Raw genomic sequence first — 22,468 nt, forward strand, 5'->3', positions numbered from 1 at the left:
AAATAATAATTTAAATAAAAAATATTAAGATGGTGTTGTAAATAATAATAACAATTAAAAGAAAAATAAAATAATAATTAGTATTTATAAAATAATATAAATAATTTTTAAATATTACACTTAATTATAAAAAATTTTAATTTTTAAAAATTAAATTAAAAAAAATAATTTAAATCATAAATATTAAGATAGTATTGTAAATAATAAAAATATTTAAAAGAGAAATAAAAAAATTAAATATAATTAATATAAAAAATATTTATGAAAAGCAATACACAATAAAATTAAAAAAAAAATATCATGTGTCATTTTTTTTAAATATTTTTTTATTTTATATATATATACACACAAACATCGTGAATTGTGTCGTATGTTTTTATTTTAGATCATAGTAACCCTAGACAAAAATTTCCCTTTTGCTGCCTCTCTCTTGCTGTCCTAGCCTTTCCTTGGCCAAATCGACTTAAAAGACGAAAGGATTTACTTATTGATTGCACCAAACTTTAAGGATTAAATGAATTAGTTTTAAACATTGAGGCACTCCAATATTAATTAAGGCATAATTAAGGGACTACAAAATATAGTTTCCTTGCCTTAACCCAAAGAAAAAGCTATAAACGACGTCATTTATAAACCACTCAAAACTCAAGGCGCTTCTTCAGGTTCTTCCGCAAAGCTTTCCCATAGATTTCCGGAAACACAACCACCCACCAAATCCAAAATCACCCAAAACTCTGCCTTCCTGTCTCTGATACATCCTCTCTCAATCAGGTGAGTATCTAGACCTTCTGTTTCTTCTATTCCTTTTATCTTCTCAATGGAACATTAGCTGCTTCAGCGATTGCTTTATATATAATTTGTTTTTGAATGGAGCTTTTGTATGTGTTATTTTGATCCTTGGATTTCAATATTGAAGGTTCAACTAGAAAATTTACTAAATAGTTAATAGATAATCAACTGATTTATCCTTGGAAAAAATATTCCTTCTTTTCTCTTCTTCTACACAAGCTTATGGTTCTTATTATACCACGCAAACCCAGTCCATTTTATGACCATTGTTGTGCATTGCTTCTTCGCTCATAGACATTCAACCACCACCTAAGCCTACCCACCTACGCCTCTAAATTAAATTATTTAATTGGGTCAAGTTGTTTGATTTCCGATTTTTGTTTGCTTGTTCATAATTGTTATGATTCAGGAGCAAATTATTAGCATCAGTTTTTTTTTTTTTAATGTCTTCTTCTTTAGTTTCATTGTTTTTACTAGGTCCACTTTTCTGGAATATCTTTTTGTTTCTGTGAAATTTAAAAATGAATAATGATAGTTGTTGCGAACATATGAATGAACAATGAAATTTAGAATGATAAAGTGGAGGTTGTGAGAAAGGGAAGGCAAATAAGATTTTATAAATAATTGACTAATTAGATTTTGCTAGAAGTACATTAAACATTCAAAGTGTTGGTTTTATTTTCTATTCTCATTCTCTTCAAGGTTAAGAAACTTGAATTACATCTAATTATATACTTATAAACTTGTTGGTAGTCTTGAATCTTTACTTCTGCCTCTGAAATTTATTGGTGAGGGGTTGAGTAATGATTATTGTTCCATCACTAAATATCAAAGCTCAATTATTTTCAATGCAAAAATAGTTAAGTAGAAAGTTTATTTTGAGTCAACATGCTTCATTGATGTTCAAAGATTCATATGGCTTTTTAGGGGTGGTTGCCTCCTGTTCTTGAAACATTGATCATTTGAGACATATGAAGGAACTTGGATCAATAACATATAAGGCCATGCATTTTAAGATATGCACAACATGATGCGAATTATTTTGGAAATCACTTTTATTATTCTTCAATGGAATAATTGGCAGACATTTCACCTTTTTTTTTTTTAATGTTGATGAAATTCGTTAATGGGTCACAACTTGGGCTGGAATGTTTGTTTTATGAGAGGTTAGCAGATTTCTCATCTCTATTCTGTCCAATTGCTTTTATGAAGTTGATATATTAGATGCTATGCAGCAGAGGAGAGATCTGTTCTTCTTCTATTCTTAGCTTTGAATCTGATGGTCTTTTGTTCTTTGTTGTTCTCCCGAGCAGAGTCCTTCTCATAGTAATATCTTTTAGACTTTGTGGCAATGGGTGGGCTGCCTTTGCAAAATGCTTCCTCAACCTTATCTCTGCCAGGATCAGAGCAAAATAAGGGTTCAGCAATCTCAACATCTGTGCCAGAATCAAAGCAAAAAAAGAAGATTTGCTGTGCCTGCCCTGAAACTAAGAAGCTGAGGGATGAATGTATTGTGGAGCATGGTGAAAATGCTTGTGCAAAATGGATTGAGGCTCATCATCAGTGCCTTCGAGCTGACGGTTTTAATGTTTGAGATTGATTCAATGGTTAAGTTGATAATTTGATACTTATTTGGGGCGTAGGATACTTGCTTTTGGAACCATACATACCACAGTAGTTAAGGAATAGAGCAAGAATAGGGCCGCTTTTCTTGAATTGTGTTTCAACTTGTGCAATTTATTGAAATTATGAGGCAGTCTTAACAATTCAAAGTAGACAAGAGTACATGATGCGCTCTAGTTTTTGTTTGTCTTATCTTTTTATGGGTGCTGATCATCTGATGTTTTTCTTGAGATGCCATTGGTATTCTGCTCATTTCTAATTGTTTATGTTAGATATTGTTTTTGTTGGTTTAAAAGACTTGGACCTGAGATCTAATGGCGCATCACTACTCACAAGGTTTGCAATTGCAACTCTGGGAGGATGCCTCTGTGACTGTTATCAGATTGAGTTGAACATCTAATGCAGGCAACATATCCCCGTACTTGTAACACCTTGACGTTGTCTTCTCATCTGCTCCTTATTTGGAACCATTTATGATTGTGCCATGGTGCCCATACGGATATAGAAAACAGATTCTCTAAAATTTAAATTTACTTTTATGCCATTACTTATCATCGTAGCGTGCATGCTATTTCTTCAGTGTAGAAAACATATTCTTCCAGCTTTCTTCTTTCCCTTTAAGTTCATATTGGGGATTAGTTATTGTTGTATGACACTTCATTCGTGGGATCTATAGGTCCTAGCTAGATGCAGGGTGCTTCACTGAGATAGTATTTGTAATATTTATACTTAATTTAACCTGTAAATACAGTTAAACAAATAGTGTGATCTGGGAATTTATTTAGGGCTCCTTTGCCAATGGAGCCGAATAATTATAGCTATGAAGTAAGAATCAAAACAGTTGGGAAACGAAAGAAACTAGATATCCGGAAAAGATAACTAGAAGAAGGTTTGTACTATTAGTAATTCATTAATTAAGCGACACAAAGGCCATAGATGTGGCCATTAAACACTCTATGCAAGGAAACATAGAGTATTTCACCCCATGCCCACAAGTATCACAACAGAAAACACATTATTTAGTACAATTGCATTATTAGCGACTCCCCTGCAACCTCACACTATATTTTAAGTTTTTATAAGTTTAGTGACCACAAGTGCAGTCAGTGCAGGTGCAGCCAGCACCGCACTTGCACTTGCCGTCGGGCTCGGCGGCGGGAACCTCCATGACAACAGTAGAGACAAAGCTGCAAGAGATGAAACATTCAATTAGTGCTGGATTGCAAGTGTAAAATCTCAAATCAAAGTCTTCACAAAATCTATGGAATTTTCATTAAGTTTTTATGAACATTTTCATCTTATTTCACCTGTTAAAAGCTTCCTTTTTCATTTTCCTCATTGGGTTATCATAGTATTTAACTTGTATTGTCATAAATTACATTACAATTCAAAAAAAATATATATTGGGTGAGATTGAATTATTAATTGAATTTGCATACCTCTTCTCAGTCTCAACTATGTCAGCAGTGTAGCTGCTGCCCTTCTTCCTGCAAATATCAAACCCCCTAGCATCAATAATCAATATAAAAACTTGCAGCAAGAGGATGAAACTTCTTCAAGTCAAGAAATGTAAATAGGCCATGCAAAACCATGTTTATTTTCAACTAAATCAACTACAACCCTATTATCTTTTATAATATTTTGTGCTACGAAGTATATAGGTACTTGATAATACTTACACGCACTGGCTCTTATCAGCACAGTCGCAGTTGCCGCAGGTGCTTGACATGGTGGTGGATTAACGTAAAAGGAAGCTTCGAAACTGAAGAAAACTGGGGGGTTATTGAGTTTTTGAATCAAATGGCTATACCTCTGCTCTTGGGTCATGCCTGAATTTATAGAGGAGATCATTGGAGATGGAAGGAGAGGCAGGCGCAAGCAATGGAGGGATATGGGGTCCATGACGAGATGGGCGGGGGAGGGCCCACTTAGGCATGAGAGGAACACACGCCTCTTTAGGAAGAGTCCGAAGGAATCTTGATAATGGAGGTGCTCGGCCATCTATCCTCCTCTCATGTCTATTTCATTTCCCTTTCCAAGAAACTGCATGTATTTTCTTTTCTTTTCTTTAAACAATCCAAGAAACTGCACGCATTTACAGACAGGAATTAGTTCGAAAAATATTTGTAGAGATATGAATCTTCTTCTACTCTCCTTACTTATTCAAATTTTCAAATACAATACTTCTTTTTAATCCAATAATTTGCGTTCAGTGCATATAAAAAGTGAAATTCTTCTGCTGTCGTTCATTTTCTTAGATTATATAAGGGCCCTTAATTTAAATATTGACCATCCAAATGCTAAAGATTCTATTTTGACATGACGTTCTTAATATAAGGATTAGATGCCTATTCTTCATTTTTGGATGAGTAATTATCACCTTATACTCTAAATTTTTAAAGAAAATATAATATATTAAAATTTAATAATTATCCCTGCTTATATTATCACAACGATCTGTAAGGTGAATATAATTAATAAGAACTATTACATTAACGAATTGAACAACAAATAAGGCCTTTTATCAAAATAATAATATTTATATTTTTGCTCTCGAGTAAATCGGTTCTTTCAATTTTTTTTTGATAAAAGAAAATATCGGTTCTTCATTTTAAGAGAAAATCTGGGACACCCACTTATTTGCTCCCATGATTTCAGAGCTTTGACATCCCAATCAACTTACTTTTGACAAAGCAGAAATGATACAATTTTAAGATATAATAATTATTTTCATTTTAATTTAACATTCCTTTCTTTATGGATAGAAAGCCAGCTCAAAAAGAAAAATTTATTTCTTTTTATCTTTTAGAGTTGATGTGACATCAAGGACTGGGTGCTAAAAATTTAATATATATATATATATATAATCACCTTTTAGAATCTATTAATATTAATTAATTAAACTCCTTTACCTTTTATTAACAAAAAAAAATAAGACTCAATTTAGTCTTTATATTTTTTTAAAGTTTAAATTAGCTTAATTTTAAGCTTTTAGCTAAATTTACATCGAAGTTTTTAATGGCGAATTTCGTCACTAGTTAAGTTTTAGTAAGTGTGAAAAATACACCCATGAAAAATAATAAAAATGGTTGGAGAAGAATAAAATAATGAGAGAGAAATTTTTTATGAAAATAAAAGACTAATAAATAATGATATTTAAAGGAATAAAACTCAATTTTAGTGGTATACTTATTGGAGAGGTTTAATTTAATTAATTTTGAATTTTTAATTTAATTTAGCTCATAAATTTTGATTTAAGCTCAAATCGGGTCAAACTCATTACATGAGCTATTTTTTTAATATTTAATTATTTTTTTATTTTTTTAATAATCAAATATTATTTTTATATTATAAAGTTAATTAAATAAAAAGATCAAAAATATTATGTTTTATTATTAATATTATTAATTAAACTGAAAATATAAAAATATTATTTTTATATTTTCATATAATTAATTAAAAATAAAAATTATAAAATTATATTTAATTAAATTAAAAATTAATAAAAATATATTTTTTATTTTCATATAATTAATTAAAATTAAAAGTATTATAATTAATTTTAATTATTTAAATTAGAAAAATTATGTTTATATTTTCATTTTTTAATTTAAAATTAGAAAATTATAACTAAATTAAAATTAAAAATATAAAATATTAAATTTTTATTTCCATACTATTAATTAATATTAAATATAAAAAATTAACTGATTATAATTATTTAATAAATATTAAAAATAATTAACAAAATAATTAATTTTAAAAGTATTAAAAATTTTAAAAAAAAACAACTCATACACCAAAGTGGTGAGGGAGTTACACATTCCTCAATTTTGGATGAATTTGGAAATAAAATAAAAATTTTAGATTAAATTGAACTAAAAATTTATAATGGACTAAATTGAAGGAATGAATATATAAAGCAAATAAAATTTTATTTAAAAAAAAATTATTTATACCAACAAATAGTTAGATTACTTGTCTGCGAAGTCAGCAGTCTAATTCTTTAAATATTTCATTTAAATACTATTTTCAATTTCAGTGCGAAACATCGAATAATTAAAGTAAAAAAGTTTATATAACTTTTAATAAATAAAATATATATTTTAACACATATTTTTATTTTTATTTCATTCAATCATTGTGATGTTTCATTAATTTTTTAAAGATTTTTTTAATTTAATAAGTTTGTAAAAATAATTTTAGACATGTTAAATACATAATTTTTAAAATATATATATATTTATATCAAGAATAACTTTAAAAAACTGTTAAGAGAGAAAGAAAAAAAAAAAGAGCCAATAGCAACTTTATTAATTAATAGGATTTTTTTTTAAATTGTCAACTTTTAAAAGACAGTCTCAAATCTCAATGATTATCTAAAGAGAAATAATAATTTTTGACTTTGTATATAATATATATGTATTTTTTAAAAAATAATATGTATTTTTTCAACGAAACCCTTAAAATATAAAATTCGGGTGACTGTGTAATATGGAAACAAAACAGAAAAACTTAGGAGTGGTCATATAACAATTGCTTGTCCAAGTAGCCAACTGTTATTTTCAATTTTCATTGAAAAAAAATTTTATTTTCAAAATTTTATTGTCAAATAAATTACAGCCTTACATACATGCTTTCAATCTTTATATCCATCTTCTGCAAGTGGGAATATTAAGATATCATATGCTTGTCCTCTTCTTCGCCCCTCCACTTTCTCTTCATGTCCAAATCAAGATTTTCTAATTTGTATGACCAAGGAATTAAAAAATATCTCACTTGACAAACTTCAAGAAAATTTCCTTTCTCATAAAATTTTTACACTATTTTTAGAATAAATTAAATATGATTAATTTAATAAATAAATATAAAAATATATTAATTATGATTTTATTTTATTAAAAATATCCTAAAAATAATATTTTTAAAAATAATTATTCAATACTTGAATTAAAAAGTAAAAATAAAATTTTATTTGTTTTCACTTGATATAATATAAAATTACATTTCAACAAAGGAAAGGGGCCTTAAGGCACAGGCCCAATTAAAAATATCCTAATGGGCCAATTAAAATCTCTAGCAACAAAGAAAAACATGTGCATCGGGCAGCAAGCGCTGCTAAAGAAATATTTTTGGGCATTAGAACATTCTGGACCCTTTTTTTTTTTAATTTTTTTATATAAGGTTTAAAATGGAATGATGCACCAATAAGTTTTACTTTATTGATATTAAAGTAATTTTAAGCATCTATTTTTTTAAGAAAATAATTTATATATAAAAAATATATTTTATAAAAATTATGTTTTAAAAAATATTTGGTTAGAATGTTAAATTAATAATATGTATTTATATCTTGTTATTATAAAAATTTTTACATTTTTAAGAAAGTTATTAAAATTTAAAAAATAATTTTTTATTTAAAAAAATAATTTATTTATTAAGAAAATATTTTCATTAAGTATTTTAAATACTTAAAATATATAAATATTTTTTTAAAATTTATTTTTTAAAAACAAACAGACTTAAATTACCTAAAATTATTTAGAATGAAAAAAAAAAGAATCCATATAGTCGATTTCAATAAATTTTTTAAATAAAAATTTAATTGAATTGAATTAAACAGACTCTAAATTTATGAAATTTAAATTTAAATAAAAAAAAGAAGGGTGACATTTCTATTAGAGTTTTTGTGTACATTGAAAGCTATGCTTGTTTGATTAATATTAAATTTATTAAATTTGGCTTCATATATTGAGTTGTCTAGGTATATTATTGATTTGACTATTAAATTGGGCGGAGTTTTCAATCGCATCAGATAATATATATATATTAAAAAAGTTAAAGAAACGACTTTAAATAATTAAATATACTCAATTAATTTTATATTTAGATTTCTCTATTAGGTTAAATTTTAAGTTAGGTTTAATAACATCAATGTCTCATTAAAATTTTAAAATTTTACAAAATTTATTTGAATTCATAAATAAAGTTATTCATGAGAAGAGATATATAATAATATGTTTAATTTATTTATTAAATATAATTAATAGTTAATAATTTATTATAATAAATATATCAGAATATTTAAATTCAACGATTATTATTATTGATATATAAAATAATTATTAAGAATATTTAATATATTATTTATTTGTAATACATATTTTTTATTATATAATAATAAATATTACAATTAATTGAATTATTATTTATAATATTTTATAGTTTTTTATTATTTCTTATAATTATAAATAATTTATTAAAATAAAAAATTAATTAATAAATTTAAAAAATATAATATAATCTAAATAATAAAAAATCATCTATCAAATATAATACAAACTATAATCTATTAAGTTGACTAAACACACTAAATCAAGTTCGACAAAAAAAAAAAATAAACATCCAAAAAAGAAAAAATTATATAATGAATCAATTATTTCATGCAGGGAATCATATATTAAATGAGAAATTAATTATTAAATAATAATTAAATTATAATGTATCATACAAATTTTAATTTTTAATGTATTAAAATAATTTTTTAAATAATAATTAATTTTTATATTTAATTATCTTTTTATAATTAATTTAATGCTAACATAAAATTATGGATCTACTATATAATATCCCTCAAGGAAGAGATTTTATCCCGGATTGATACATTTCAACTTGAAAATTCGCTCTGAATCTCGAGAATGCATGAGCAGCAACATTTTTTTTTTTAGATATTTTAAAATTCTTTAAAAGAGATGAGATTATTAAATTTTGAATCATTATTTTTTTATTATAAAATTAATATTTAATTATATGCTATTAATTCAATAATCTTGGGGAAGTTAAATAAGAAAAACAAAAATGCATTTAATAATAATTTAAGTAAAAAAATGGAAGGCAATGGTATCTTTTTAGTTTATCAAATATAATTTGATAAAATGCCATTATATTTTAATATTTATCACTTACCAAGAAATTCAATTTTCTGAGAAAATGACTAAATGCATAAATATTTCAAAAGAAAATATTCCTAAATATGGATTAAAATTTTGAAATGAAAGAAATTTAATAAAACACAGGATAATTATAGATTTCGAGCAAAATTTAAGACTAAATATATATTTATGTCGGCGTTTAGATAAAAGTGATTAATTGGTAAAATAGTTTAAGTAAAAAGAAAAAAAATGAATTACATATAATATAAAACAAAAAAAAAATTGTATTTCGATGAGCATTTTAGTAAAAGATTTATTCAAAAAATTTATTCACATGCAGCTTTGAATAAATAATTATATCAATCTAATATTTACCAAATACAATTTCTATAACTGGTCAAATACTACTTTGCTTTAGTATTGAAATTTATTGTTATAGTAATATCTTTTATATATATATATATTACCATATATGTTGTATATAAAAAATTAAATAGAGAAAATTGCTAAAATTTAGTGGTAAATTAAAAAAAAAATTACAAAAAAGTAAAGCTCAAGAAATAATAAAAGAAAACCAATTGGTCTAAAACAAACCCAATCCAAAATCCAGTTCTTTTAAACCACCCAAGCCGCTAAGCCTCAGTCACAGCATGTTGTCAGAGCCGCTTCTCTCTGTCAGAGCCGATCCATCTTCCATGCAGGAGCCGCAGCCCCACCCAAGCATTTCTGCCACACATGCTCTCTCTCAAAATTCTCTATTTCTTAAACCTTTCTTTGAAGTCTTTCTCTCAGTCTTTCTCGCTCTGTCCCCGTCGTTGTCTCTGGAAGCAGGAAGCAGCTGTTGATGGACCCCGACGTGATCGAAATCGCGCCTCCAGTTTCTCGCGCTAACAAACAGAATAAACTCAAACAGGTCTTTCCCTGAACAATCTTTAAAAAAAAAAAGAGCTCTTTTTTTAAAGTCCAGGAATGATCGATCGTTCTCTTCTGTAATCGTCGCTTTATTCATGGATTATTGTATCTAATGCCTATCGTTACTGTTAATCTGTATTGATTGATTCTATAATTGAATTCCTTTTCTTTCAACTTTGTCCTTTCTATTTCTTTAATAATATTTTGTTTGTGCCTTTTTTTTTTATATATATATACCTTAGTTTGGCTAAAAGTAGGATTCTTTTGCATTATTGTGCTTTTTATAGGATTTTGTTACCCGTTGCTGAAATTGTTGAAGATTTTTTTTTGGGTTTTAGTGGTGTGAAGGGTATGTTTTATCTAGTTGTTTACTTCTTAAGTACATATCATGCAAGAGCTACCACAATCTGAGTCAATGTAAACAGTCCCAGAAGTTGGTATATTCAATAATCCTTTGTATGTATATGTGTTTTGGCATTAACCTGCTGTTGCATCTCGGAAAAAAAAGAAGAGAGTTCAAAAGCAGTTCCTGAGAACACCCCCAAGCTGAATTCCAACCAGACATTAAGAATCCTAATGCAATGGGATTTAGATTTCTATTTCACTATTCTGCAATCTGAATAGTGGCTATCTGGTAGATTTCTGAAATTCTACTTCGTTTATGTGCTCTGATGTATGTTTTAGATATCACTGTGATCAGGTTTCCAATTGAATTGGGGCCTAAAAATACTTATTTACTGGCAATCTAGCCTAGCCTTATATCATGCCTAAATGTAGCCATCTTTTGTAGAATAGAGAGTTCCCTCTATTGTCCTGCATGTTGGATTTTAAATATCCTTAGTTCCTGTTGCGAGATAAGTATTATGTTTGGCCATTTGGACTGAAATATATAACCCTGGGGCCTGAGCTGGTTAAGGACAGCTTCTTTTTTCTTAGATTGGTACAATTTGTAAAATCAATTTTATGAAGTGATGTAGACACTTCTGCTGATCTGTAACTTCACAAATTAAACTACGGGTTATAATTTGCCTGATGTTAACATCTTGGGTTTTGTGCTGCTATTTGAAATTGACAAATTGTTCATATTTGGTGTAGCTGATGGCGTTCATGATACAAGGTATCATTATCAGACTATATTGCCGAATGCAGTAGTGCTACTATCAGTTTTTATATAAAATAAAAGTCTCAAATGATTCAAATTAATTTTAAACAAGAATTCAAACAAACAAGGAGTAATCTTGTTGATGTAATAATTTTGTATATGTTTGAATTTTGAGATGAATAATAGCCAAACAACTAAAAAGACCAAATTAATACATTATTTTTCTTAAAAAGCTATTGAAGTATCTCTTGTGACTGAGCAAGTCAAGTGTTTTGATGTGAAAATGTTATTATTCTGGAAGGCTTAAGTGGAAGAAAACAGAATAAAAGTTCTAAAACTGATGTATAGGAGGGAATAAGGTAGGGAAAAATAAAATAAAAAATGGTTTTTGGCCTTTATACGAGTACCAAGAGTGCCCCCTGGTAGTAATTTATTTTCTTCCACCCTGGAGTTGAAAGCATCTAATAGTTCATGCTGCAATGATTTACAAATAAGTAGATCTAACAGTTCATGCTTGAGTTGTGGCTTTTATCTCCTCAAGCTCTAACCATTTTTAGATAGTTGTGAGCTTACTGAATGCATGATGCCTAAGGATTTGGAACGGCATTGGCCCTGGGTTTTAAGCCTTGCTTCTTATGCGCAATTTACAAACTTTTCCCTTTGCTAGTTTCTTTTTATCAACCAGTTGTTGTATAATTTAAAGAAACAATTTTTTCTAGGTTATACTTCGTGAAGTTATTGATGTTGACAATGATGAAGATTCCCCTGATGTTATGATCCTTGATGAGAAAGTTGACACAAAAGATAAAGGGATAGCTGTAGAAGATAGTTCTGAAGGTTACTATCAAGCTACGGTAAAATATATATTTAAAAGTGTTCCTCTTTAAATGTCCTTCTTGCTTCACTTTTTTTTTTTTTTAATGTTTTTCTTTTTCTCTAGGACGGTTTGGTCAGTTATCTTTTCTGTCCTTCTGAAAACTCTGCTCCAGGATCACATAAAACAATCAACATAGATGGTGGTTCTGATTTGTTATATGACAGTGACTATATGGATTTCATTTCTGATGATTCCATGGATTTTGATGATCATGCATTTTTAGATGCCCACTTTTACGATGTGGATATTCCTCCTGGAGTGGAGGCTCCTGTTCCTTGGATTCTGGATCCTGCTCATAACCTACAGAGGAAAAAGATACCAGTTACGTCAAGTAGTTCAAATAATTATAGTTCTGTAAACCAATCGCCCAAGGCAACAATTCCTCATGGCGTTGAACCATCACACTGGGGACACTATACTCCATTTAATCTAAACAACCAAGATGGCACAAATAATCTTATTTGTCCAAACTTTCCTGCAAATGTGGATGGATTGAATCACCATTCTGTAGTAGGCCCATCTATATCTTGGTTCACATCTAAATTCAAATCTTCAAACACTAACCATACAAGTCACTCAGATTTCTATGATCCATTTCATGCTGCATATATTCCCCCTGAAGAAGGTGTTACCAGAACTCCAAAGAATGTAGATGAAAATGATATTCTAGGGAAATACCAACTTTTTAAGAAGTTTGATACTGTTGAAGATCATTCAGATCATCGCTATGTTTCTAAAGGTTCTTCAACTAAGCAGGTAACTAGTTTTAGAATATACAATTTATTTCTTCTTTTATGGTTCCTGATCTTCTATTCCTATGTAATTTTGGTTTTTGTTTTATCCTTTTTCAAGCCACCCAAGAATTGGTCCAAGAGAGTTCAGGAGGAATGGAAAATCCTGGAGAATGATTTGCCAGGTAAGTTCCATGCTTTCGTTTTCCACACAGGATTGACAATCTTTTCCAAGGTCTCCCATCCTTTCTTCAGATGAATTGTTTTCTGATGAATATATTGGTTGTGAGACCATGTGAATATTTGGAATTGAAATTAAGAATTGGCTTTATGGGTATGTATCAGTAAACCATGTTCAAAACAGTTAGGAATCTGAATGCCTGAATCTTCTTAAGAATATCTAAATGATATTTTCTCTGGTAGGCTTCCTTTGGATTATGTTTTTTCTGTTTGGTATTTTAATGTTAGTTTAGGTTCCTAAGTGCTACACAGATGGGAGCTGGAGCTTCTTAATTATGCTTAAAATATACTAATGAAAAGGAAAGAAGCCATACGTAATAACAGAAGAATAAAGAAAACTATTTCTATAATTATGTTTACACTAATTTACATGTCAATGCTACAATTTTTCCCTCTTGATTTATCTTTTTATTGTTATTATTGTTCTGAACTTCAGAATTCTAGTAACTATTAGAATTTTCAAATGTTATGGAAATGCCAAATAGCTGCCAGTTGTAGAATAGGTTTTTGCCATGCACAGCATTCAAATTTCTTTCTTGCAGGTGACAAGAAGCTTTCTTTTTTATTTTTTAATTTTTGGCTAAGATCAGTGAGCTTTACTCTTTCTATCTCTATTAGGTCATTTTGATGAGAGAGGAGGTCCCTGATGAGAAAATTTATTTATAAATTGTATAATAATTTTTTAACCATAAATTATGCAATGCAGTTCACTTAGGTCTTTGTTGGAACCATAACATGTAGTTGTGTTTAGGCATTTGTGAAGTGTTTGTGAGCCTCCTAAACTAACTGTGTAACTAAGTAGACGCAATAATGACTTTGGTAGCCACTATCTGCTCCTTACTGTTTTCATATAATATAATGCATTAAAAAAAAAAGAAAATGGGTAAAAAAGAATATGTTCATTAGGTGTCTGTTCATTGCTGAAGCAGAACTACCAATTTTTCCTATTGAAGTTTTGTTTTATCTCATTATTGATTTTTGGGTCCCAATTTTATCATGTCAACAGATACTATATTTGTTAGGGTTTATGAATCGAGGATGGACCTATTGAGGGCTGTCATTATTGGAGCCGAGAGTACTCCTTATCATGATGGTCTCTTCTTTTTTGATGTTTTCTTCCCTAGTGGTTATCCCAACGTACCACCGGTATGTGATTGAAGTTCTGTATTTGCATCTTTTCTTGTAAATTTTTGGTCTCATAATTTGGGAATTATCTGTGTTAGCTTGTCTACTATCATTCTGGTGGTCTTCAACTTAACCCAAACTTGTACAGTTCTGGGAAGGTTTGCCTGAGCCTTCTTGGCACCTGGCATGGTAACAAGAATGAGAAGTGGCTTCCTGGTGTGTCGACTGTGCTACAAGTTCTGGTCTCCATACAAGCACTGATATTGAATCAAAAGCCCTTTTTTAATGAGCCTGGTTACGAATATTTGAGTGGTTCACCAAATGGTGAAATAAAATCTCAGCAGTACAATGAGAAGACGTTTATGTTATCTCTTAAGACAATGGTTTATGCTATGAGGAGGCCACCAAAGGTATGTTTTTTAACCATTTATTCTAGCTTTTTCCACTAATCAATGGCATTATGGGTTCAACATGGCTGGGAATATGAAGATGTCCACCTTACCTATCTACCTAAAATTGTCATCTTAATTATTTACTAATAGTCTCAGGGAGAAGTATAAACAATTTTTAGTTGACTTTGTGGAAGTATAATTATCTTGCTGCAAATTTCTTCCTTTTTTGTCAGTAATGTGCTCAATTTATGTATTCTGGGAAATAAAGTTTAGGTATACTTATGGATTTGAAGCTTTCTTATTTTAGATTCAAAACCTAATAATTCAAAATTTTGGTTAAATGTAGCATTTTGAGGACTTTGTTATGGGCCATTTCCACAAGTATGCTAATGACATTCTGGTGGCATGTAAAGCATATGCGGATGGTGCTCAGGTGGGGTGTCTGGTCAAAGGTGGGGTTCAGGATGTTGATGAGGGTGACAAGGGCTGTTCAAAGGGTTTTAAGGACTCTTTACCCGGGTGTGTTGATCTGCTTTTGAAAGAGTTTTCTCTAATTGGAGTCAAAAACACTGAAGAATTCCAACTTTGGCCAAAGTGAAGAACAATAATCGAGTGGGTAATGTGCCCAAGGATGCAATATGAACGAGTTCTTGATGAGTTGTAAATTTTGAGAGTTGACGCAAAGCGTCTTAACATCTCTCACATGCAGAGTATTGGACTCCAGCTTCATATTGAAAGGTTCAAAATTCAATTATGGAGATTTATATCTTTGTTTCTATAGGATGCTTAAGATATAATTTTCAATTTGTACAGAGGTGTAGATATGGATCAAGATCATAGGATGGAAACTATAAATTCTTATCTAATTATCTAGTGTCTATACTCTCTGTGTATTATAAGTATATAATAATTAAAATGATGCAGTATCCGATGAGTATGATCCAACTCGATCAACTGATATTTACATGTTTTTAAACTTTAGATTAAATTAAAATATAAATCATGTATTAAATTAAAATTTTATTTGTATCACTGTTTAGAACAATAAATTTTGTTAAATGAAAATAGGTTGACAAATTCTGAAAAGATAAAATTCTTTTGAGTATTTCCAAGATTCAATGGGTGAAATGAAAATGCCTGCTCGACGCTATTGCTCCCTCTTTGTCTTAGTTTTAGCACATGAACATGATAATTTTTGAGCGTGGATTGATGAAGCTCCTGCAAGTGTTGTGCATCTCATACAAACACAACTTGTTCATCTTGCTTCCTATATAATTTTAGCTTATTTATTTACTTTGAAAAAAGAGTATTTTTGGTATGCAGAAGAAAAAGGTTGAGAGGAAACAAGTGATGAATATTAGAGTTATAAAATTATTTTGTGATTCTCACTTACAAGTTTTTAAGTTGGAGTAAGACTTTTTAAGCCAAAAATTTGGAAAGTTAAAAACATTTCAACGCAAGATAAAATGGGCATCCAGTAATTTTTTGACATTTATGACCAAAATTTTCTTTTTATTTTTTTAATTTTGCATTTTGCAATATTACTTCACCCAATGCCAATATAGGGAAATGATGTACCCATATTATTATTATTATTATTATTATTGTTTGCGGTAAGCCATTAGACTGCAACTTGGCGTTCTTTTTATAGTTTCAATTGATCTCGACTTCAAAAAGTATTGTCATTGAACATAGGATTTTTCACTTACCTTGTTTGAAGATTTCCAAGTCGGCAACTCCAATATTTTCAGAAGAGAAGAGCGACAGGAGCTTTCCATTCCAAATCTTTGTATCATCTGAGTTCAGCCGGCATAATTTAAGGAATATGATTTGTTCATTTGTCCTTTTCTAATATTCTGTGTTTCTATAGTGAAGGATGCCGCCTTCTTTCACACCAGCAATAGCAGTACATTTGCCGCCCAATAACATACCGAAATTTGCACTGAAATTTGATATTCAGAAACAATACATGTGTTTGTGATCATCAGCAGTTCCACGCCTGGGATATAGATCATGATCACCATGACGTCTTGTTCTTGCTCTTCGAACGTTATCAAGAAGCCAGTGATTATCTTCATCCATTCTTTCGCACATTTCCTTCTTTTGTTATTTTTCTCTTCTTTAAACTCTATTGTGTCCTTTGCAATTCAAGTCTCTTATTCTGATCATTGCTCTTTAATCTTCCCTGATTCTACTCCGAAGATGCCCACAAATCCCTCATTCCCACTAGGTCGCGTCCACGCTGGTTATGGTGGTGGCAGTTATATTTTCGACCAAACTTCTTCCAGTTTCTCAAAATCTTTCGTCTTTCGAACTCGTAATGCCAATTATACTGAGACGGAAGGTGTGCTCAAAATTGAAGCAGATTTTCTGTTTCCATTGCCATATACATATAGTTACGACGGAAAGTTCACAAGTGGGAAGGCGCAGCATTCCCATTTTTCTTCTGTCAGGCCTGGAATGGGGAGAGAATTGGTAAGGCTCTTGCTAGAAGGGTTCTGGTCAGAATCTTCTGGTAAACTTTGTATGGTCGGTTCGAGGAGAATGAAAAATGGTAATGATGTTGATTTCAATGCTGTACTTAAGCTTGAGAATGTCAAGAATTCAGGCAGTGTTACAAGTCTGATCAGTGGGACTTTGGAGTGCTTGAGTTCTGGTGATGGATCTTACTGCTTTGACTCAATATCAGTTCTGATGCTTCCTCAAAAGAATTACGAGTACACTTTGGTTTCTAAAGAATTTGGCGGTGGACATCTGGATGGAGGTAATGTCGTGAAGAATTTACCCTTCAGTTCAATGCCTGAATCAAGTTTCTGTAATGAAGGTTGGTGGCCACCCAATGGATTCAATTTGAGATATGCACCTGCTTGTCAGTCTGCAAAGAACTGCGACCCTTTTGGTGGGTCTGCTGAGGATTTGCCTCATGTTATGTTCCTCAGTGGGTTTGGATGTTCGGATAAAGAATCAAGATTGCGAGTTTTGGTGGAATTTTATACGAGCCGCTCCAGTGGGTTCTACCAGCCTTTTTATCCCAACAGAACATTGGTTGGAGAAGGATATTGGGATGAGAATAAGCTTTCTGTCATTGCTTGCCGATTCTTGGATGTTGTAGAATCTTTGGCTGGTGCTCGTGTTGCAGATTGTTCAACGAGGTTGAGCTTGAGCTTCTCTGCTATATTGTCAGTCCAAGAGACTACTAATGTAGTAGGGGAAATATGGACTAACAGAACTGTGAATGATCCTGGCTATTTTGATAGAATCATGTTTCGGAGTTCAGAGAGTCGAATAGTGGGTGTTCCTGCTATGAAGTACGAGTATACTGCAACTGACAGAGTGAGGAAGTCTTGCCGCAAAACAAAGCCCGTTAGAAATAACAGGGACAGATACCCAAATGGGAATTCAATTCATATGAGATTTGACATGTCAGTTGGAAGTTCTGAAGGGAAAATCGCAAGGGGTTATGCGATCCCCTTCTCTATTGGCGATCAGTTTTATGAGAAGAATTTGGATGAAGCATCTCTCTCAAGTTTAAGGCCTGCAAATTCTGCAGTTAATGCAAAGTTTAGCAGTCCAGTCAATATGAGCTACAAGATAGGATTCAAAATTCCACCCGGCGTAAATCTTAGTGAAGGCATTTCTTTATTCACAAGATCTTCAATTTTTAATGAGGTAGAGATTTTTGCTGAAGGGATCTATAACGAGAGATCAGGAGGCTTGTGTATGGCAGGTTGTAGGATTGTGGACTATAATGAGACAGATTCCTTGGACTGTGGAATTCTTCTGAAATTTCAGTTCCCTCCGTTGGGAGAAGAGAAGAATGAGGGCAACATTAAGGGAAGTATCGAAAGCTTGCGGGAAAAAACTGATCCTTTTTACTTTAAACCTTTGGAAACCTTTTCATCTGATTATGCCATTGAAGCACAATGGTTTATTTGGAGGATGGATATGGAGATTGCTATGGCTCTTATATCCTGCACACTTGCAATTGTCTTTGTGGGATTGCAACACTTGCACACGAAAAGGCACCCTAAAGTGCTTCCCTTGATTTCACTTGTGATGCTTTCGATACTTACTTTGGGGTACCTAATGCCTCCTCTAGTGCACCTAGGGTCATTGTTCTTGCAAAATGTTGATCAACAGCGTCATTTTCTTGGTAAAGGTGGATCTCTTGAAGCAAGTGAGGTGGTTGTAGACTTAGTTAAAATGGTAGTTTTCTTCTTCCAGTTTCGTCTTCTGCAGCGAACATGGATAGCAAGATTTAGTGATGAAAGGCATAAGGGCTTGTGGCTTGTTGAGAAGACTACTTTCCTCATGTCTGTACCACTTTATGCTGCTGGAACCTTAATTGATCTGCTTGTGAACTGGAACGAATGGCTCGACTTGAAAAGCTATGCTGGAGTAATCTTGGATGGTTTTCTTTTGCCACAAATTCTGCTGAACATATTCGGGAACTCTAAAGAGAATGCACTTTCTGGGTCATTCTACATCGGCAACACGTTCCTCCAATTGCTGCCGCATGTGTACAATCTATGTGAAGCTTACACGTATGTTCTCCAGTTTTCTCTTTGGGAAGTCATTATTGTCTTGGGAGGTCTACTATTTGCCGCGGTCATTTTTCTGCAGCAGCGACATGGTGCTAATTTCATTCCTTCCCAGAGATCAAGAGCTGGAAGTGTTTCCTGTTAGTTGAACTTCATCTATATTTAGAAAGTTTTGAACTTACAAGTATTTTTTTTAAATGAAATTTCATCTTATATTGCCAGAGTGAATTTCTACTTATTTTATGATTTTTCATTGCAATGTAAAGAAAAATAAGGAAGTGAGTTGCTTCTTCATTGGGTTTTTCTCTCTCGTTTCCGTAAGTAGGCTGATGCAATTGAATTAATGACCATTCTGCTATTTGAACAAGTCTATCATAATAATATGCTGATCCTATGTTTCATTATCGGGAAACCTACCAACCCTTTTGCTATGTGACAAACCTGTTGATTTTCCTGATTGTGGATTAATATCAAACAATCCTTACTTTCCTGATAATTTTTGTTCTGTTGCTACGCTGCAGGCCAACCATTGGCAAGCGCTATGATGATGTTATAGCGATTCTATATCATCTGTCTAATATAATGGTGAAAAAAGAACTTGCTTAAGATTATCCTCGTTCTTCTATGTTACTAAATTTACAAATACTGAAAATATCTATTTCCCTAAGAAGCTGATAATTTTCAAGACAATCTTATCAATGGCTCTCCGATACCTTTCCCTCTGCTGCTCCTTGATTATCAAGTACAGAACCCCAAAATATCCCCAAAAGCCAATTCCATAGCCAACGATCACAACTGCAATAAGCAACAACCTCTGCCTACGTTTATGCTCCACTTTGGTGGGTTCATGATCAATAGAGAGAACGTTGCTCTGGCAACTAATGGCATCAGGAGCACCACATAGAAACTTGTTCCCAGTGTAGGCTGAACCATCACCGTAAAAAGTGTCCAACTTCCTCCCTGGTGGAATGTTTACACTGAAATTATTGTAGGACAAGTTCATGACACCAAGAGCATCTAACAAATCCATGGATGTTGGGATCTCTCTGCTCAAATTGTTGAAACTGAGATCCAGTGATTTCAGACCGCTCATATCCCCTATCTTGCTCGGGATTTCACCAGTAAGAGCATTATGAGAGAGGTTAAGCGTAGCTAGTCCCTTTAAGAGGGTTAGTTCCATTGGAATATTTCCTGTGAAAGGATTAAGGGAGAGGTCTATGCCACTATCATAGATATGAACCGTATCATACTGATAGATGAAGCTTTTGTAAACCATGGTAAGTTCCACAGAAGCATACATAACTGAAATGACGAACCCAAGAAGGTATCCATCAGTGGGTCGATTTCTCAACATCCCCAAACCATCTAGCCTTTCAGGGATGGAACCATTGAGTTTGTTGTTTGAAAAGTCAATAATTTGCAGCTTCCCCAGCTTGTTTATCTCTTCGGGGATTGATCCATTGAAGAAATTAGATTCTAAAAGAAGAACATGGAGGTTCTGGAAGTCACCAACAAAATGGGGGATCTTTCCAGAAAATGCATTGTTTCCCATCTTTAATACCTCCAAACTTTCAAGATTTTCAATGAAACTCGAAAAAGGCCTTCAAACTGATTCCCTGTTAGGTCTAGGTAACTGAGATTTTTGGCCTTCTCTAATCCTACAGGAATGCTACCACCAAGTTGTTACGCCCAATGTTTATAAAGACTAGAGAAGTGCAATGTCCTGCATGCTAGGCGAGCACTGAGAGATCGTTGTTGGATAAATCCAAGAGCATCAAAGAATTCTTTTGAGACAAAAGTGTCGGAATCGACCAAACGACTTGTTGCCCGATAATCTTAAGTATCTTGCACTTCCAAGCCCTAATTGTGGTGGCATGTACCCTGTGAAATTGTTGTTAGACAAGTCCATGATATCCATATTCTCAAGCTTGGAAGGAATAGGTCCCTGAAGCTGATTGTTTGCTAAATTCAATGTATTGGGTCCATAAAATGAGCTTAGCTGAATGTAGGGTGGGAGATATCCTTGTATTTTGTTGAAAGAGAGATCCAAGTGATTGAGAAGTGGTAAGTTGAATACCATCGAGGAATTGTTCACGACAATTCATTCTGTGCCAAGTATAATTCTGTAAGTTGGGTGAGATTAGATAGGAAGTCTGGGATCCGACCATCTATGTTACAATCACTCAAGTCCAAGATTTTAGGCTGGAAGTTTGTTGGAAATGGCTTGTGGTCTAATCTCACTGTTAGATTATTATATCCGAGGCCCAGGAGACTTGGCGTCATGCCTTGGACGAAGGATGCCAAAGACTCAACTGCTCCACTGATAGAGTTTAATCTAACATCCAAGTACCAAAGATTGGAAAGGCGGCCAATGCATTCAGGCAATGTTTCGGAAACTGAGTTTCTCAACAAAGAAAGAAACCAGAGAGAAGAAAGATTACAGATTGAATTTGGGATTGATCCTTCTAAAGAATGTTCTATCAATGAAAGCACACCAAGGCTTTTCAAGTTGGATATAGTCGGTGGAATGTGTCCTACTAAGTTGTTTGCATCAAGGTGCAATGCTTCTAACCTTGAAAGGTTTGTGAGGGAAGGAGGTATGGAGCCCTGAATTGAACAGCTGCAAGCTATGAAACCCGACCAATGAAGTCATATTAGCAAATGAAGGTGGAATGGGTCCAATAACATCCGTAGAGCGAATATCTCAAGTTTCTAAATGAGCCCATGGGACTGAGAACGTTGATTTTAGATCAATCCTGAGGTCAGTGTTACCTACATATAGTTCTCTCAGTTGTGGAAGGTAAGGGATTGTTCTTTGAAGGTTTGAGCTGCTAAGATCAAAGACTGAAATTGAGGTCAGATTTGCAAGTTTAACTGCGATTTGGGATGTAAAAGGATTGGAATCTAGTCGTAGTACAGAGAGGTGAGTAAGGTTGATAAATTGATCTATAGGTAGTGTGCCTGAGATTTTGCAATTGGACAACTGAAGGAACCTGAGATTTGAGAGTTGTAATAAAGGCTTAGTCCAATGGGAGGACTTAGGAGCCTCTGGCGATCAATACCAGTAAGTATTAACACCCTGAGATTGCCTAGCCCTCGTAGCCAATCCAAATTTGATGATGAAAGATGGCTGCCATGGTAGTAACTGTATTCAGGTGGAAGATGCACCGGGGTTGAAGATGGTAAATTGTAGGAAATATGTGA

General features: G+C 32.0%; 2 protein-coding genes, 1 non-coding gene and 1 pseudogene across 3 annotated transcripts; 3 read left to right on the forward strand and 1 right to left on the reverse strand.

The window, feature by feature from the left end:
• The first annotated feature begins 379 nt into the window (after window positions 1-379).
• On the forward strand, window positions 380-2,945 carry LOC110652015 (uncharacterized). The gene is made up of 2 exons (XR_009144086.1): window positions 380-771; window positions 2,103-2,945. It is a non-coding gene; the product is annotated as an uncharacterized LOC110652015 (transcript).
• A 308-nt stretch (window positions 2,946-3,253) lies between these two features.
• On the reverse strand, window positions 3,254-4,252 carry LOC110652016 (metallothionein-like protein type 3). Its single transcript, XM_021807510.2, has 3 exons — window positions 4,092-4,252; window positions 3,852-3,899; window positions 3,254-3,599 (listed from the first exon to the last, which is right to left on the reverse strand). Exons 1-3 carry the CDS (start codon window positions 4,139-4,141, stop codon window positions 3,497-3,499), a joined length of 201 nt encoding a protein of 66 aa, XP_021663202.2. The 5' UTR covers window positions 4,142-4,252; the 3' UTR covers window positions 3,254-3,496.
• A 5,731-nt stretch (window positions 4,253-9,983) lies between these two features.
• Window positions 9,984-15,668, forward strand: LOC110671303 (probable ubiquitin-conjugating enzyme E2 26; annotated as a pseudogene).
• A 1,257-nt stretch (window positions 15,669-16,925) lies between these two features.
• Window positions 16,926-19,870, forward strand: LOC131174091 (uncharacterized). Its single transcript, XM_058137150.1, has 2 exons — window positions 16,926-19,267; window positions 19,786-19,870. Exons 1-2 carry the CDS (start codon window positions 16,926-16,928, stop codon window positions 19,868-19,870), a joined length of 2,427 nt encoding a protein of 808 aa, XP_057993133.1.
• Window positions 19,871-22,468: the final 2,598 nt, after the last annotated feature.

The sequence above is a fragment of the Hevea brasiliensis genome, chromosome 15, assembly GCF_030052815.1.
Source record: "Hevea brasiliensis isolate MT/VB/25A 57/8 chromosome 15, ASM3005281v1, whole genome shotgun sequence".
Classification (NCBI taxonomy): Eukaryota; Viridiplantae; Streptophyta; class Magnoliopsida; order Malpighiales; family Euphorbiaceae; genus Hevea; species Hevea brasiliensis.

Excerpts from the sequence above, each read along its gene's own strand:
- LOC110652016 (XM_021807510.2), bottom strand. The coding sequence starts at position 4,141 with ATGTCAAGCACCTGCGGCAACTGCGACTGTGCTGATAAGAGCCAGTGC. Across the intron at positions 3,900-4,091 it reads GCTGATAAGAGCCAGTGCGT|GAAGAAGGGCAGCAGCTACA; the intron begins GTAAGTATTATC and ends TGATATTTGCAG. Across the intron at positions 3,600-3,851 it reads ATAGTTGAGACTGAGAAGAG|CTTTGTCTCTACTGTTGTCA; the intron begins GTATGCAAATTC and ends CATCTCTTGCAG.
- LOC131174091 (XM_058137150.1), top strand. The coding sequence starts at position 16,926 with ATGCCCACAAATCCCTCATTCCCACTAGGTCGCGTCCACGCTGGTTAT. Across the intron at positions 19,268-19,785 it reads AATCTATGTGAAGCTTACAC|GCCAACCATTGGCAAGCGCT; the intron begins GTATGTTCTCCA and ends GCTACGCTGCAG.